The sequence below is a fragment of the Carettochelys insculpta genome, chromosome 3 (genome assembly GCF_033958435.1).
Source record: "Carettochelys insculpta isolate YL-2023 chromosome 3, ASM3395843v1, whole genome shotgun sequence".
Classification (NCBI taxonomy): domain Eukaryota; kingdom Metazoa; phylum Chordata; order Testudines; family Carettochelyidae; genus Carettochelys; species Carettochelys insculpta.
This window is the reverse complement of record NC_134139.1, coordinates 47,422,589-47,440,146: the sequence shown is the minus strand read 5'-3', so window position 1 is coordinate 47,440,146 and position 17,558 is coordinate 47,422,589. Positions and strand designations below refer to the sequence as shown.

General features: G+C 40.6%; 1 protein-coding gene across 1 annotated transcript in view; it reads right to left on the bottom strand.

The window, feature by feature from the left end:
- DNAH8 (dynein axonemal heavy chain 8) overlaps positions 1 to 17,558 on the bottom strand; it is a 548,480-nt gene that overhangs the window by 253,839 nt on the left and 277,083 nt on the right. The window contains exons 35-40 of the mRNA XM_074989796.1: positions 15,904 to 16,144; positions 11,858 to 12,057; positions 11,347 to 11,500; positions 11,084 to 11,247; positions 1,201 to 1,303; positions 283 to 387 (exon numbers count right to left, since the gene is read on the bottom strand). Of these exons, the coding sequence (XP_074845897.1) occupies positions 283 to 387; positions 1,201 to 1,303; positions 11,084 to 11,247; positions 11,347 to 11,500; positions 11,858 to 12,057; positions 15,904 to 16,144 (967 nt within the window). The remainder of the gene's footprint in view (positions 1 to 282; positions 388 to 1,200; positions 1,304 to 11,083; positions 11,248 to 11,346; positions 11,501 to 11,857; positions 12,058 to 15,903; positions 16,145 to 17,558) is intronic.

The window sequence follows — 17,558 nt, the reverse complement described above, 5'->3', positions numbered from 1 at the left end:
GGATATCAAATTCCTATTATTTATAGCTATGTTACAAAGGTTATAGTTATGATTTCAATTTAAATTGTAAATATTAATTAATTATCAATAAACATATTGCCAAACGTGAAATTTATTTTCATAACTTTTCAAATAATTCATGTAATTAGCAATGATGTCATCATTACTTTAATCATCTACTTGTGTGTATTCAGCAAAAGAATGGTCTTTTACATACTAAAACTAGGGAGAAAATAAACATTTTAAATTAGTGACAGATTGATAGGAAATTAGCAGTATTACTGGAATTTTCTCTCCTTCTCTTGATATGACTGCTAGGATGCGATCATAATCCTTTTGGTGAAACTGTACTTCATTTATATTGTCAGATACGCCAGGCAGGTGTGGCTAGAAAGAAAAATCAGAAAGTAATTCAGTGTGAACCTTTAATATTAGCAGAAATATTAGAAAATAACTATTGACTTGACCCTGCAAAGGAATTTCACAAATAGATTTCTATTCTGCACAGATTATGTAGCAGGATAAAGTCACAAAGCCCTACATGTTGTAGAATTTTTAAATTACTCTCTGTGATTGGTTTTGTTTTAAAGTAAAGTCCAAAGACCAAGGAGCAGATGAAAATCTCATTGGCTAGAGATCTATCGATCTACAGCAATCTATCAACAGAAGCCACTGTTGGAAGAGATTTCATGACAAAACTTCTGTCAGAGTGCAGCCACACACAAAAGCCAATCATAACAGCACTCTGCTCTGTCAAGAGCGGCCAGACAGCCTTGCTGCTCTCTCAATAAAACAGGCACCCAGAAGAACAGCAGACATGGCTGCCCATTGTCCTGGATGCCCTGTCAGTCTAGAGAAGGCCCCCCCAGAGCATCCACACTACATTTTTGTCTACGGAATGTGTCAAGAGCAGTGTTATGCCTCACGGCTGAGAGGCAGAATGCTGCCAGTGAAAGTGCTGCATCAACAAAATGCATTTTGTGTGCGGCTGTTCCACCAGTTTTGTCAACAAAACCGGAGTTTTGTCAGCAAAACGCTAGTAGTGTAACCATAGCCATTCTGAATTAGGTTTGCAAGAAGAATTTGTTACATTTACAGTTTATTATTTGCTTTCACTTTTTGCGTATTTTATTTATTTAAATACTTCTTTGAAGGCTTTTTTGTTAGCATACTAACTAAAGTAATCAAACCAAGACTTACCTGAATGGTGTGTGAATCACTTGCTTGTCCAAGAATTTCAAGGAGGACAGGATCAGAAATGAAGAAGAATCTGGGAAACAGTAGCCTTTTCTTCTCTAAATATCTTAAATGTTGGGCAAGATTTTTATTACAAAATGTATCATATATGAAAGACTGTGAAATACTGCAATATTTTTAAAAGCATCATTCTTTTAATCCTTCTTACACCTATCACTCTAATGCTCAGTTTAGAAACTGACTGAAAAACATGCATTGAGGATAGCATGTTAAGCATATACTTAATTTTAAGCACATAGGATGTGTCTCCACATGCCACCTCTTCCGGAAGAAGCGGCATGCTAATGAGCTAACCGGAATATGCTAATGAGGTGCAGATATAAATTTTGGGGAAGAAGGGGCTTCTGGAAGGAGGGTTTCCTTCCAGAAGATCCCCATGGGCTGCACGTATCCATATGTCCTTCAGAGTCCGGAAGAGCTTCTTCTGGACTCCGAACCACGTGCCAATATGCTAATAAGGTGCAGAAAATTTGCATCTACACCTCATTAGCATCTTCTGGTTAGCTCATTAGCATGCCACTTCTGGAAGAAGCAGCACAAAGAGACGCAGCCATAGTTAAGTGCTGTCCTGAATAGTGCAGCTTTCACAAATTAGGGCTTAAAATATTAAAGGTCATAGCTCACTGCCACTCACTGCCACAATACTATGTGCCAAGATGGACTGGTTTAAAGCAAAGTAATTTAAATCACCAATAATAATCATGATTAAATCGGCTACCAGGAAACATTGATTTAAATACTTTATTTGAATCCCTTTCTGCCTTTATATCTTTTAGATATTTTCCATAAAAAAGATGTTTGTTATTGGTTGGTAACAATTAAACATGTGAGTATGCAACTAAATACAATCTTTGCACCAAATTGGTGTTTCTTTTTGCTAACTAGGAGGATGCTGTATTTTTACACATTTATTTAGGCAACAATACAGTTTAACATTAATTTATTCAGATACTTAATATTTACAGTTTGTGTTATCTTAAAAATGGCAAAGGACACATTTGTTATTTACTAGATTAATTTTTACCTATGGTTTGAGTCAAGTTATAAATGCATGGAAACTGAAGTTCCATTAATTTAAAAACACAGTTTTTAAATTTGTTTTTATTAATTGACTTAAATGTGAAAGATAGGTCAGAAAACACTAAATTTATCAAAAACGTGTTTGTTTTTTAAATTGATTTATTGAACAAAGAAAATATTATCTGTAGTAAGTGAATTGGTCTGATTACTTCTGACCACCTGGAAATTCAAACTTTTACAACTAGTATACCACATGCTATCATACCTCACTTTCATGCACAGTTTAGAAGGGAAGAATATTTCTACTGCATTTTCAACATCGAATCAGTTTCTCATCTTTAAATGAACTGGTCATTAAACTGAACTAGATGAAGAAAATTAAAGAAAGTGAAGTTACTCACCTTGGTGCATTAACTGTTGTACTTCAAGATATGTCCCTGTGGGTGCTCCACATCAGGTGCTGAGCTCGTCCCAGCACCACGGAACAGAGAATTTTCTAGAGCCGTAGTCAGCCAGACTGCGCATGAGCAGTTGCTGTCCCTTGCCTTTTGCATTCTTTCCATGACACACACAGTCCAATTCCCACCACGTCCTTGGAAACAACCCCAGAATCTGAAAGATATGAAAAAGAGACTCCGGAACAGGAAGGAAGGTGGGTTGTGGAGCACCAACAGGGACACATCTCGAAGAATGACAGTTACTGCACCAAGGTAAGTAACTTCGCTTTCTTCTTTGAGTGGTCCCTGTAGGTGCTCCACATCAGGTGACTGTTCAGCAGTATCCTCTAGCAACGGAAAGAGGGCAGGAGTTATGATTTGTCACCAGATGCTAACACCAATGATGCAAGAGAGGCTTTCCCAGTCCATTGATGTTGTATAGCATACTGTTTCACAAACGTGTCATGGGATAACCAGGTAGCCACTCTGCAAATGTCATGTAGTGACACCCCGTGAAGCAAGGCCACCGTCGCTGCTATGGCCCTTGTGGAGTGTGCTCTCAGTGGTATTTGGAGTGGTATTCCCTTGGCAGAGTAGAACTGTACTATACACGAGGTTACTTATTTTGCTCCTTGCTGGGCCAATAAAGCCCTTGGACTGATCAGTGAGAGACACAAGAAGTCTATCAGTTTTTCAGAATGATTTAGTTTTGTCAGTATATCCAGGATGTGCAATGATGCTTCTTGAGGAGAGTCGTGTGGCTTAGGGTAATATGATAAAATAATGGGTTCATTTAGGTGGAAATTCAAGCACACTTTAGGGATAAAGGCCAGAAAGAGCCTGAGAATAACCCCCTCTTTATTAAAGATATTATAAGGGGGCACATACATAAGAGCAGAGTGTTCACTGACTCTTCTCACTGAGGTAATAGCCAGGAGAAAAACCACGTTCATTGTCATGATTTACAAAGGCACCATTGCCATTCAAATGGAGGCGCCATGATAGTATTAAGGACTAGGTGTATGTCCCACTGAGGAGGAGCCAGATGATGAGGAGGGTGCAAATTAGCAAGATGTTTAAGGAATCTCTTGGTAGTAGAATGTGGAAAAACTGAGAAACCTTGTGTAGGTTGAATGAAGGCATTAATGGCTGCAAGGTGCACCCTGAACAACAGCACCAACCCAGAGTCTTTTAGGTGTACAATGTAGTACAGAATCAAGTGCACAGTAGCAGATTGAGGTTCCAGTTCCCAGGTGGAGCACCATGAAGAGAACCTATGCCACTTGGACAGGTAAGTGACTCAGTTATTTTCCCAATGGCTTTATATTAGCACTTCTTTAACTTGGTTGGAGCAACCATGTTTGGATGCATTGAGCCAACTAGGAGTAACACTCTAAAGTGAAGGGTCTGTATTTGTGGATAAACCAGGGATCTCTGCAATAGTAGGTTGCGAAATGCTGGAAGCTGGTAGGGAGGGTATGGCAACATGTGCTGTAGTAACGGAAACCAGTGCTGGTGAGTCCATGCAGGTGCTACTATTATGACTGTGGCCCCGCCTGCTCATATATTGTGCAGCACCTTGAGGATGAGCACATCATGGGAGGGAAGGCATAAAACAGGGTCCCCCTCCATTTAATGGGAAAGGCATTGCCCAGTGATATGGTCCCTAATCTGCCTCTCGAGCAATAACAACAGCATATATCTTGTTACTGTAGGTAGTGAAAAAGTCTATGAGGGGAATGCCCCATCAAGGGAAGAGGAGACAGAGGACTCCATCTTGCTGCTCCCACTCATGGTCTGGAGCAAAATGTCTGCTCAGGAAATCTGCCATGATGTTCTCCATGCCAGGTAAGTAAGATGCCACAAATGTGGTGGTGTTGTGAATTTATCAGTTCCACAGTTGGATGGCTTCCGCACATAGGGATTGTGAATATGCTCCACCCTAGCGACTGATATAATACATTGTAGAGACATCGTCTCTAAGTATTTTGACTGTGGTATTGGAAATGTACTTACCGAAAGGGTGACAGACATTGAGGACTGCCCTGAGTTCCAGCAAGTTGCTGTGTGAAAGAACCTTGGTTCATCACCAGCAACCTTGAACCGACCTCGTACCCATGTGGGCACCCCAGCCCAGAAGAGAAGTGTCCATAGTTATATGCATTGAAGATGAAAGTGTACCCCTGCCAGCAGGTTGTGCCATTTCATCCACATTTAAAGGAAGGGGAACCGACCGGTGCAAAGTGCTTTTTGTGTGGTTGTAAATTATCCAGTGTTGAAAAGTGCAAAAGTGAAGTCTGGTGTTCTGGACTACGTATGTGGTAACCTCCATGTGACCCATTAGCTTTAAGCACATTGCTATTTGGACCATTGGACTGGGGTGATGGTTTATATTAAGTCTTGAATTACCTGAAACCTTTGCAGGGGCAGGTACGCACTGGCAGAAAAAGTATGAAGCAGGGCCTCTACAAACTCTAGGCCTTGTTTAGAAGGGAAAGTAGATTTTTGGTGGTTGACCAACAGCCCTAGATGCCTGAATGTACTTTTGGTGATGGCAACCATGTTTGAAGTCTCTGTTCGCAATATGCCCTTGATAAGGCAGTCGCCGAGGTATGGAAAAATGATGACCCCTTCTCTGTGAAAATGGGCAGCGACCACCACCAGGGTTTCGGAAAGTATCTTGGGCATTGGGGATAGGCAGAAGTCCTGTACTTGATATTGGAAATGTTCCGTGCCACCATAAAATGGAGGAGCCGTCTATGCGCTAGATGGATTGTCAAGTGAAAGTATGCATCCTGAATGTCAAGGGCAGTGAACCAGTCATCATGTTCCAGTTCTGGTATGATGGAAGCAAGTGTCACCATCTTGAACAGTCATTTGTGTAAGTATCAATTCAGGCCCCGAAGATCTAATATCGGTTTCCATCCACCCATTCTTTTCTGAGGGAGAACGAAACTGGAGTAAAACCCTTTTCCCTTGCATTTTCTCTCCATGGCTCCGATGAGAAGTAGGTAGTTGACTTCTTCATGCAGCAGCGTGTCATGAGAGGGGTCCCTGAAGAGGGACAGGGTAGGTGGGGTAATAGATGGGATGGAGAGAAAAGGAACAGAGGGTAGCCGGACTGGATGATTTCTAAAACACACTTGTTAGTGATGATGGAGGCCCATGAGTGGAGAAAGGGCCTCAAGCAATGGTAAAAATGTGGGTGACAGGATGGGGTCCAAAGTGGCAAAGTGTGCTGCTTTGGTGTCCCTGACAAAACCGTCAAACATGCCACCTTGCCTACTGGTGCAGTTGCATTCAAGTGTTGTTATTTCAGTGCTTCAGTGGACATTGACACAAACATGGTTCATCAAATGCACATTGGTGGTGGTCGAACGATTGTCTTTGGTATGAATAATCAAAGCATCTCCCTCTTGCATGATTGATTTCAAAATAGGACACTTTGATTCTGGCAAGTAATTTATTAAAGGTGCCTGTTTAGAATAGTTGTCAAAATCATGATTGGAAAGAATGCCAAATAGTTATTGATGTGTAAAAAAAGGGTGGCAGAGGAATAGACTTTCCTGCCAAAGAAATCTAGCCTCTTTGGCTACGTCTACACGTGCCCCAAACTTCGAAATGGCCATGCAAATGGCCATTTCGAAGTTTACTAATGAAGCGCTGAAATGCATATTCAGCGCTTCATTAGCATGCGGGCGGCAGCCGCGCTTCGAAATTGACGCTCCTTGCCGCCGCGCGGCGCGTCCAGACGGGGCTCCTTTTCGAAAGGACGCCGCCTACTTCGAAGTCCCCTTATTCCCATGTTAATGAAGTCCCCTTATTCCCGCATGCTAATGAAGCGCTGAATATGCATTTCAGCGCTTCATTAGTAAACTTCGAAATGGCCATTTGCATGGCCATTTCGAAGTTTGGGGCACGTGTAGACATGGCCTTTGAGTCCTTGTCTGGCATTGACGTTTTAAAGAATGGAGCTTTTGATCAGTGGTGAGCAGCATCAACCACCACAAAGTTAGGCTGTGGATGAGTAAATAAAAACTCCATCCCTTTAGGAGGAATGAAGTACTGCTTATCCATATGCTTGTTGGAAGGTGGTACAGATGCTGCGGTTAGCCAAAATGTCCTTGGCAGCTTCCAGAATGGCTTCATCTAGAGGTATGGTGACCTTGGAGCTTTGACTCCATCTTAGATTTTTGAAAAGATGATGCCTCTCTTGCTCCACCTCTGTGATTTTAACCTCCTGACTGAGGACGACACGCTTGAATAACTCACTGAATTGCTTGGTGTCATTGGGAAGGGATATGTCTCCTGGTATGCTGGCCTCATCTAGTGAAAAGGATCAGTTGGGGAAATAGCCTCCTGGTGATCATCATTGTCTGATACTTGTCCCTCCTCTGGCTCAGAGTACAGCTGAGGGGCAGTAAGTTGGTGGGCCAAAGATGATGGTAGAGGGATAGGTGAATGCCCGAAAGAGACAGAGGCACAATGCGTGTCTCCCTTGAAGGATGAATCATGCTGATAAGAGGAGTAACACGGCAAGTGACAGTGATTACGGTGGTGATAATGGTATGATCTGGGAAGGACAGGTACGGTTGGTATCGTGATGATCTACAGAAGTCCCTTGAAGACAAGTACGGTGAGTAAAGGGATTCTGAGCAGACATAGGAAGGAGAAGGAGCGAAGGAGAAGCCGAGAACTGATGGTGTTGATGATAAGTGTGAGATCTTGCTGGACTTAAAAAGGGTGAAGGCCGGCTTTGATAGGAGGAACAACTGGGCATGTCCCAAGGTTGTGTAAATGATTCTCTTTCTGGCAATAATGAGGGCACTGGAGAGAAGGCTAGGGATGGTGATAATGGGAAAGGGCTGCAATACATAGTTTTTGCAGGAGCCTTACGTGGTGCTCTGTGAGGAGATGCAGCAGCTCGCGGCACTGATTCTACCAATGGGGACTGTCTCAGCACTGGCTGCCTCAGTGCCATTCTTGGTACTGACTATCTTGGTGCCGTTCTAGATGCTGAGTCCTTTAGTGTTGTCCTCAGCATCCTTCAGTGCCAGGTCCTCAGGAATTAGGTCGTTCAGCACTGTTTCTCTGGGCACTGGGTCCTTCGGTGCCAGATGTTTAGGCAGCGTATCCTTCAGTGGTGTCCTTAGGTGGGGCAAGAAGACAGGCCAGTGCCGCAATTTGTGGCTTTAACAAATTTCTTGGCACAGACATCTGGGCCAGTGTCTTGTTTTCCAGGGCAGCCAGTGTCAATGCTGATTTTCATGCCGACAACTCCGGGGACCATGCCATGGTGGGCTTCTATGCTGTTTTTGTGGTTAAGGCCAGTTTTGGAGCGGCCAACTCAGATCCCCTTTTGTAGGACTTGTCCGTGCCTCTATGTCCACTCTGCTGGAGCGTCGGCAACAATCTAGCCGGAGATGCCCAGGCTGTCTTCAGTGAAATCTCTAAGATCGAGGATGTTTGCCTCTAATGAGATTGTGCCTTGGGAGAAGCTACAGCCTCAGATGAGGAAAGCTGGAGAGCTTTCTCAAAAAGCGGCATATGAAGCCACATTTTCCAGTTACATAGGGCTCTTGCCATTAACTCTGAGCAGTGTGTATATTTCTGTGGCACACAAGCTTCGCCGAGGCAACTAATACACGAAGCATGCATGTCTGAATCAGGCATTGTCTCACAGCACATTGCACATTTTTTGAATCCTGGAGAGCCAGGCATCTTGATGTTAAAGCAGGAACTAAAAAATGAAGAGATAACAGTAACCCACTTTATTTTCTTTTCTCTCTTTTTTTAAACAACCGAAAACTTACAGATATAATGGTAACTTAAACTGTGAATCCTAAAGTTTAACTAGTAATTTTTACTCTTTTTTTTAAAAAAAAAAAACAGGAGGAACAAGAACTAGTAATTGATTATGAAGTATACACAAGACAAGGCTTGAAACAATTTCACTGTCAAGGATCCTCATGAGGAGATGAAAGACAAATGTTCCATCTGCAGCCTGCTTCGGTTGAAGAGAAACTGTTGGAGGCCGGACCACATGCATCACAAAAAGAGGGTGAAAGGCAAGGGATGGCAGCAGCACATGTGCAGTTTGGCTGAGTATGGCTCTAGAAAATTCTCCATTCTGCATCACTGGGACAAGGACAGCACCTGATGTGGACCACCCACGGGGACCACTTGAAGAAAATATTCTCTCTGTGCCTACAGAAGAGGCTACTTCTGTCAAAAGCTGATGTAACATTTGACTGCAGATGCTTAATCAGTGATTTCCATTAGTTCAGTGGTCTGCTCTTTAAAACTTCAGCAGCTTGAGTACTGCTTGAACATTATTATTTATTATAAGTGACTTCACTATAATATATGAAGTTTAGGCCTTAATTTAGGTTTTAATTTTAATTTTAATTATTTAAAGAAAGAAAACATGTTTACATCGTAATACAGGTTGAGCCTCCCTAATCCAGAATTCACTCATTTGGCAATATCCATAATCTGGCATGATTTTAGTCATCCAAATGACCAGTTATCATGGATGTGGCCAAGCTTCCTGTGCTCCCATAAAGTTTATTTACAGCCACAAGTCCTGGCTTTTAGTGTTCAGCTGTAATTTAACCCTAAATGTCATCTAAGAGCCCAGTAAGTAGTGGAATTGTTGATAATATGCTAGACAATATTGACCTCCTATCATTTGGCAAATTATCTGGTTCGGCACCAGTAGGGTCCCAAGGGTTTTGGTCAAGAGAAGTTCAACCTATAATTTTTTTATAAATTATTTTTTCCCACTCTGCTATGTGCTAATACACAGAAAGACAGTGTGCTTACTAATAAATGTATGTAGTACTTTGAGTAAATACAGTAGTAGAGATTCTTGCAATTGGCCACAACTGGACCAATTGGGGGTGTCTACTCTGCAGTGAAACACCTGCAGGTGGCCTGTGTCAGCTGTCTCAGGCTGGTGGGCTCAGGATGTAAAACGGTGTTGTAGATATTTGGTCTCAGGCTGGAGCCAGGGCTGGATGTTCACCTCTCAAGGTGTCCCAGATCTTCGGCTTCAACTATAAACCTAAATGTCTACATCTGGGTGAGCAACCTTTTTACGTGAGGCCCCACTTTTCATCCCTGCAATGAGCAGGGCCCTCCAACCTGACTAATGTAATCCAAACTGAAGGAAATATTGGTTATGTTCATATGAAAAAAAAAAAAAAAAAAAAAAATCAACCTTTCGGCACATGTAAGAAAATAAGAATGTACAAAATGTATCAATTGGTATATGAATGTAAATGCACATACAAAAAAACTGTAAAATATTTCAACATTTTTAATGAGCTGCACAAGCCTGACACCTAGCAGCCGATCATGCTGGGCCCACTTATGAAGTTTCATGCCCCACCCTGAGGGGACCTACCCCCTACTTTGTGTACTCCTGGTCTATACCATAATCTTATAGTCCCACAGACTAAGCCCTGCAGTCTTCTGTTAGGTGACCCAGGCCAGATGTGGATGTTTAATTGCTGAATAGATATATGCTCAGTGTTGAAGCTAGAAACGTATCGAAAGTTGTGACTATACCCACGCTTGGAACTAGGAATGTGATTGTTGGCTTGTGTAAAAATCCTTGAATTAGTTCCCAGCAACTTGGCATGTTAAAAATAGTAATGCATTTGTGGCAGAATGGGTGGCAGAGAACATCAGCACAGGCTAGCCATCACAAGTATGTACAAATCTGGGTGCAGGCAGATTTGCACTCAGACCAGCTAGCACATGCCACTGTTTGCTGCTGCTGGTGATACAGTGGCTAAACTATTTTTTGTGTAACAGCTTGATGACAGCAAGGATAAGAATGTCTATGCAAGTTGGAAATGTCAACTTCGTCTCCAAATACAGATATGCTGCGGTCACACACATACCTTTCTGGCAACAAAGAATACTCAGAATTGACTCATAGGCCCCAGTTCATCACTCACTTAAACTTAATTCAGGACTTCAGGAGCTAAAGCTCTGTGTTCATTCAGTTTCTTGAATCAAAATCTATATGAGACGAATCACTGAAGTGGGAAGATAGTTTGGATGTCTAAATGTATCTCAAGAATTAGACTTACTGCTATAAAGCTTTTTGCTTTGAATGTTATTAACAGAGATTCATATTCTTGCGGGATTATCTAGCAATAACTATTGTCTAAGGAATTTTGAATACAAATAATTAAATTAAGATTGCAGTACTGCTCTTAAACTACAACCTATAACTATGTGACAACCACATAAAAATAACTTCTATTTTTACCACTTTTAGCTATTTGATTTGTAATTAAAACATTACTAGTTTTATATAAATATACAACAATCATGTATTTTTAAAAAATTCTTACCCAGTAAGTGACTTCTGACACACCTCCAACTGTTCATGCAAATGAGGCAGAAGCTGTCCCATAGTCTCATCTCCAACACAGCAATTAATAACATTAGGATTCTCATGAGCTCGTTGCATTATTTTTATCCATGATTTGTCAATGTTCTGAAAACGTTTTGCTTCCTAATCATAATTTAAATCAACATGGTAATACATTCTCCTATAAACTGTTATTTAGTTAAGTTTTTAGAATATGAATATGAGTAAGTATTACAGATTTACCTGTGGTAATTGCTTTGCAATATCTCCCCCTACAAAAACAGCTTCAAGATAAACCCATAGGTTTTGCACCACCAGCCACTCTTCAATGATATCGCTGGATGTACTCAGTTTGTATACCCAGCTCTGAATATCTTTTTTAAATGGAGTATTATATCTAAAACAAGGATGAGAAATAAGAATGACTAAGTGTAAAGTAAAATATATACAGTGAGACTGAAACAAAATATGGATGAATTAGACAGAAAAAATATCTTAGAACTTCAATAAACATATTTCATTTGATTCACATGTATCAAGAGAGTAGATTGCCGTACATTTGTGAGCTCAGAGACATTATCTGTGGTAACATTATTAATACACAAACCTCCAAACAAAACAATAATATTTTATCCACATGTATTTCTAAATAAGTGTCTATCTAGTAATATAGTTGCTGATTTAATTATAATGTGTTTGTATTATCAACATGTACAATATTTAGCAAATATGCAAAAAATTCAGTATGAATTACCTATTACTAAGTAAAGAGCCCAAAATCATTAAACTGTCTTCCATAAGTGTAATAATCTCTGCTGATTCACTTCCTTTTAACAGGAGCTCTCCTCTCGCTTTAAATGATGAAAAACTCAAATTCTGGCCTCCCCAACTTTCAATTATTTGAGACAATTTAGCTTCAATATCTTTTTCCTTTATAGCAGATATGCAAATATCCTGCAAAGTTAAAAAAAAAGGTTTAATCTTCATTCTCCACATGAGAAACCTTTAATATTATACATCTAGTTGTTAGTTAAAGCTTTTAAAATAAAGTACTGTATGTTTTTAACACATACCATATAGGTGGGACAAAGCATTCTTATTTATTTATTTACTGTAAGCTCATTGACATTAAATGTGTTTTTAAAGTGTTGGAGTATACAGACCTCAACAAATTTGAGCCAGAAAATATGAAACTATGGCTGCATATCTATGTCTTTTAGACCACTAAAATCAGAGACCTAGCTAGAGCTGGCAACTGAGGATGAGAATCCATGATCCTATTTATTGCTCTCTGGAGAAACAGAGAAGAGAGACATTGCTGTTCAAAATGGGGGGAATCTTATGACTGGGCTTGGCTTTTTCTTATCATAGATTGAGTCACACGCTATGTCTAGACTTGAAGATGAATTCGAATTTATTAAAAATCAATTTTATAATGCCAGTTTTTTCAATTTTGAGTATTCTCACTTCCCTGAGGCTCCCACCAATTTGACATATTGCTTCCACACTGAAATCACCAAACATTGACTGTTGCAGCAGTGCACTGTGGGAACCTATCCCACAGTTCCCTCCGCCCCACATTCTGAGCCGGGCGCCAGGTGCAACAGCACTGCCAGTTTCCTGGGTTCCTGAAGCTTGGGGGACCTGGGAAACTGACAGCACAGCAGCCCTCATCAATTTCCTGGCTTCCCCAAGCTGTGGGACCTGGGAAAGGGACAGCACAGCAGCTCTGGTCAATTCCCCAGCTTCCCCAAGCTGCAGGACCTGAGAAATTGACAGTGCAGCAGCACTGGTCAGTTTCCTGGCTCCCGCTACTAGTGGGGAGCTGGGAGCCAGGCGCAGCACCTAGCCTTGTGGGATACATATGGGACACTTGTGAAGACTAATAAATTCAAATGAAAGACATTGCACTTCCACACTCGCCTATATTCAACATTTTAAACTTGAGATTGATACTATACCCATCCATTAATATCAACATTTTGTTATCAATATAAGGGCAGACTAAATCGAGCTAATGACATGTACAGTGAAGACAGTGACATTTTAATGTTGAGCTAACTCCTTTAAATTCAGTTTTATCTCATAGTGTAGATATAGCCATAGATTTAAAGGCCAAAAGGGCCCACCAGATAATCGAGTCTTAACTCCTTATATCACAGAATATCAACACCAACCAGCACAAGTACACTAAACCCAACAAACAAATTTAGACCAAAGCATTACAACCCACTGGAGACTAGAATATTATGTGCCACAGGAAGAAAATGGGAGGGACCAAGATGCACCAATGACCAAGGCCCCTGCAATGGCAGGGAAATGATTAAAAGAGATATACACATTTAATCCTGGCAAATAACTCACACTAACCTGTTGCACAGGAAGGTGACACCCCTCCACCCTTCTAAGTTACTACGAATCTCTCCTCTGTGAACATTCCTTCTCATATGGTGATCAGTTTGATCATGAACAGATAAGCACGAACCAGATAACCCACACACTTTGAGAGAGAATGCTCATTGCTACCTCAGATGCTTGGCACATGCTGCTCAATGTTTCATCTCCAGTCATGGCTATCCCTGCCACTTTAGAGGAACAAAGAGGTAGCCGTGTTAGTCTGTACTCCAACAAAACAAAACAGCAGAAATGTAACACTTTAAAAACGAACAAAATCATTTATTCAGTGATGAGCTTTCATGGGACAGACCCACTCCATCAGATCAATCTCATTTCCAATACAGGCTGATATTTATCATTACAGAGGACCAAAAAAAAATTGCAATAAAAACTGACAAATCAAATACATAGGAGGGGGATGAGAGAATGTTAATTGTCCTGCTTGAGATAATTATAAGCATCAAAGGAAGGGAAGCAGTCCTTGTAATGAGGTAATTGATGTCTCTGTTCATACCCCGTGTTAACGTATCCAATTTGAATCTGAATTCCAGCTCACAAATTTCTTGCCCTAATCTGTTTCCAGGACACAAATTCTCAGGTCTTTAACAGGATGGCCCACTCCACTGAAGTGTTCACTGACTAGCTTATGTGTATTGAGTTTCTTGATGTCTGCTCTGTGTTCATTTATTCTTTGGAGAAGGTTTGGCCCAATCTATCCAATGTATATTGTGGCAGGGCATTGTTGGAATTCATATTCAAATTCGACACACTAACACATGGTATGAACAGAGACATCAATTACTTCACACATTACAGGGAGTGCTTCCCTTCCTTTGATGCTCATAATTATCTCAGGCAGGACAATTAACAACGCCCCCCACCCCTCATCCCCCTGTGTCAGTTTTTATTGCTTTTTTTTTTTGTCCTCTCGAGTTATAAATATCAAGCTGTATTGGAAATAAGATTGATCTGATGAAGTGGGTCTGTCCCACAAAAGCTCATGACCAAATAAATCATTTTGTTAGTCTTTAAAGTGCTACATTTCTGCTGTTTTGTTTTGTTGGAGCAGAGACTAACACGGCTAAAAAGAATAAATTGTGAAAATCTCTTCCTGACACCTGCTGATCGCTGGCTGAAACCCAGAAGCAAGAACTTAAGAAACATACAGTATAGGTGGGAATTGAGGCCTAAGTCTGCCAAGTCCTGTTCCCTACCATTACAAACAACCATGTCTTAAAATCGCATTCTAAATCTGCTCAGCTCTCTCTTGAAACTAATGAAGGTTTTTTTTTCCCCTCAACTCCCAGAGCCTCACCCCTGCAATGGTTAGAAATCTTTTTATTTCCAGTCAATTTGTTCATGGCCAGCTTATACCTATTTGTTTGGTACCAACATGGTTCCATAGCTTAAATAGCTCTTCACTCTCCCTGGCACTTAACACTCTAATATACTTATAGGAAACAATCACATCTCCCATCAGCTTTCTTTTTTGCTACACTAAACAAGCCAACTTATTCCGATTTCTTCTCATAAGATAAACAGTCCATTCCTCAGTCATGCTCATAACTCTTCTCTGTACCTGTTTCAGTTTGAATTCATATTTCTCGAACATGGGTGACCAGAACCATACACAGTATTTTAAATAAGGTCTTAGATTAGTATTTAAGCATCATAATTTAAGAAAGAGGAAGTAAAACTGGAGAGATTCCAGAAGATAACAACCAACAAAAATAATAAAAGGTTTGGGAAAGGTTAAAAACCTGGATATGTTTGGTTTTGAAAAAAAGATAGCTGACGGGATCTCATAAGAGTCTTCAAATATGTTAAGAGCTTTTGTAAAAAGGAGTGTCTTCAATGTCCACTGAGAGTAGGACAAGGAGAAATGGATATAAAGTGTAGCAAGGGAGATTCAGGTTAGATCTTGGGGAAAACTTTCTAATTCCAAGGATAGTAAAGTACAGAAATAGCTTACCAATGGAGAGGACTACCAACAGGTTGGAAGAGGGGGCAGATGCCCTCAGGCTCAGCATTTCAAAGGGTCCCAGAGCTCTGGCCACCATTGCTGCTGAAATAACAGCGGTTGGAGATATGGGCCCCTTTGAAATGCTATGGAGCACTGTGCAACTACTCTACGTGCAACACTTACAGAGTGTGGAGGGGACTTAGGGCTGACTGCCCTATGCCCCACTCCATCTGCCTTTGACCTGTCTCAGTAAGGGAAGGGAGCTGGACCTTCCTTCCACCTAGTCTGTTGGCCCACAGTGGTTGTCAGTCCCATTGCCAAGGGAGGTTGTGGAATCCCAATCATGGGTGTTTTTTTAAGAACAGGCTAAACAAATACATGTCAAAGATTATCTAGATATACAGGTTGAATGCAGCATCAAAAGCAATGTGTGCACTTACCTCAATATCATCCTTATGTTTGAGAAGTGGTGCTTCCATGATATTTCGAAGACAAAAAGAATCTGATTCCACATCAAACTGATGTCCTGTTGTTTCAGCAATGCGATTCCAATGTCTCTCCTTCATTGCTTTATTAGTCATCATTTCCAACAGTGGACATGACTCACTAAAATCATCTATTCTTTTCTTGAGGTCTAAAAATGCTTGCCAATGTTTAAGTCCTTTGGGAAGTTTGCGGCATCTTTAATTCAGTAATAACAACAATAAGTGATATAATAGCTTACTTACTATATTAAAGCAACAATATATGATTGAAAACAAAAATGAAATATTTTATGTATATCTGAAAAAACAGGCAGTTTAAAGCAGACACTTTTGTTTTCCCAAAATTATTTTCTCTGTAGCAATGGCTGAAAAATTCGTTTGACTTATATGAAGTCTATGTAAATAGTGCATGATATCAGTATGTACCTTTCCTGCAAAAATCAGCATAAGCGCTGTAAAGCGTAATGTTATCCCTTCAGTCCCACTCTCTCTGAGATGGCGGATTAAACACAGTTCATTAGTAATGGGTTAATTTGAAATTTTGAGAGCATTCAATGTTAACTGCTGAAGGCTTCAGAACTAAACCTAATCCTTCAACTCAGGTAATTAGTAATATTCTTCCAAAGCTGTAGAAATATTTCAGCAACTTATTAATAGCATTAAGAATCTTACTTGATATATTATAGTTAATTGTCAGGCAAATATATGTCTAATTCTCTAATTAGAGAAAAAAATCTGTTACCAAATTTTATGATAGCTGTTTACCAGATAAGAACAGTGGGTTGATGAGAGGAAAACCTACAGCAGAAAGGAAATTAGGTAAGAGATTTGCCATTCTGCAACACAGGTTCTCACCTTACTAATAGGAAGTAATGAGCAGCGAATCACATCATTAAAACATTAAAAAGGAGTTGTAAGTATTAGATTTATATAATAGGTTGAAGTGGGAGTGTTGGCCCTGCAATACAAAACCAAAGCTTTGGAATTTTCAGTAGGTCTACACAGCAAAATTATTTTGAAATAACAGCCATTATTTTGAAATAACTATCTTGGCAACTACAGAATGAAACTGCTATTTCAAAATAATTTTGAAATAGCAGTTGGCTTATTTCAAAATTGGTAAACCTCAATCTACAAGGAATAGCACTTCTTTTGAAATAGCTATTTTGAAATATGTACTGTTAAGTCAGAGAACAGTGCCTATTTCAAGATAAGACATAGTGGCTACGTCTACACGTGAAGCCTACATCGAAGTAGCCTATTTTGATGTGGCGACATCGAAATAGGCTATTTCGATGAATAACGTCTACACATCCTCCAGGGCTGGCAACGTCGATGTTCAACATCGACGTTGTGCAGCACCACATCGAAATAGGTGCAGCGAGGGAACGTCTACACGCCAAAGTAGCACACATCGAAATAAGGGTGCCAGGCACAGCTGCAGACAGAGTCACACGGCGGACTCAACAGCCAGCTGCTCCCTTAAAGGGCCCCTCCCAGACACACTTGCACTAAACACCACAAGATCCACAGAACCGACAACGAGTTGCAGACCCTGTGCATGCAGCATGAATCCCCGCTGCAGCAGCAGCAGCCAGAAGCCCTGGGCT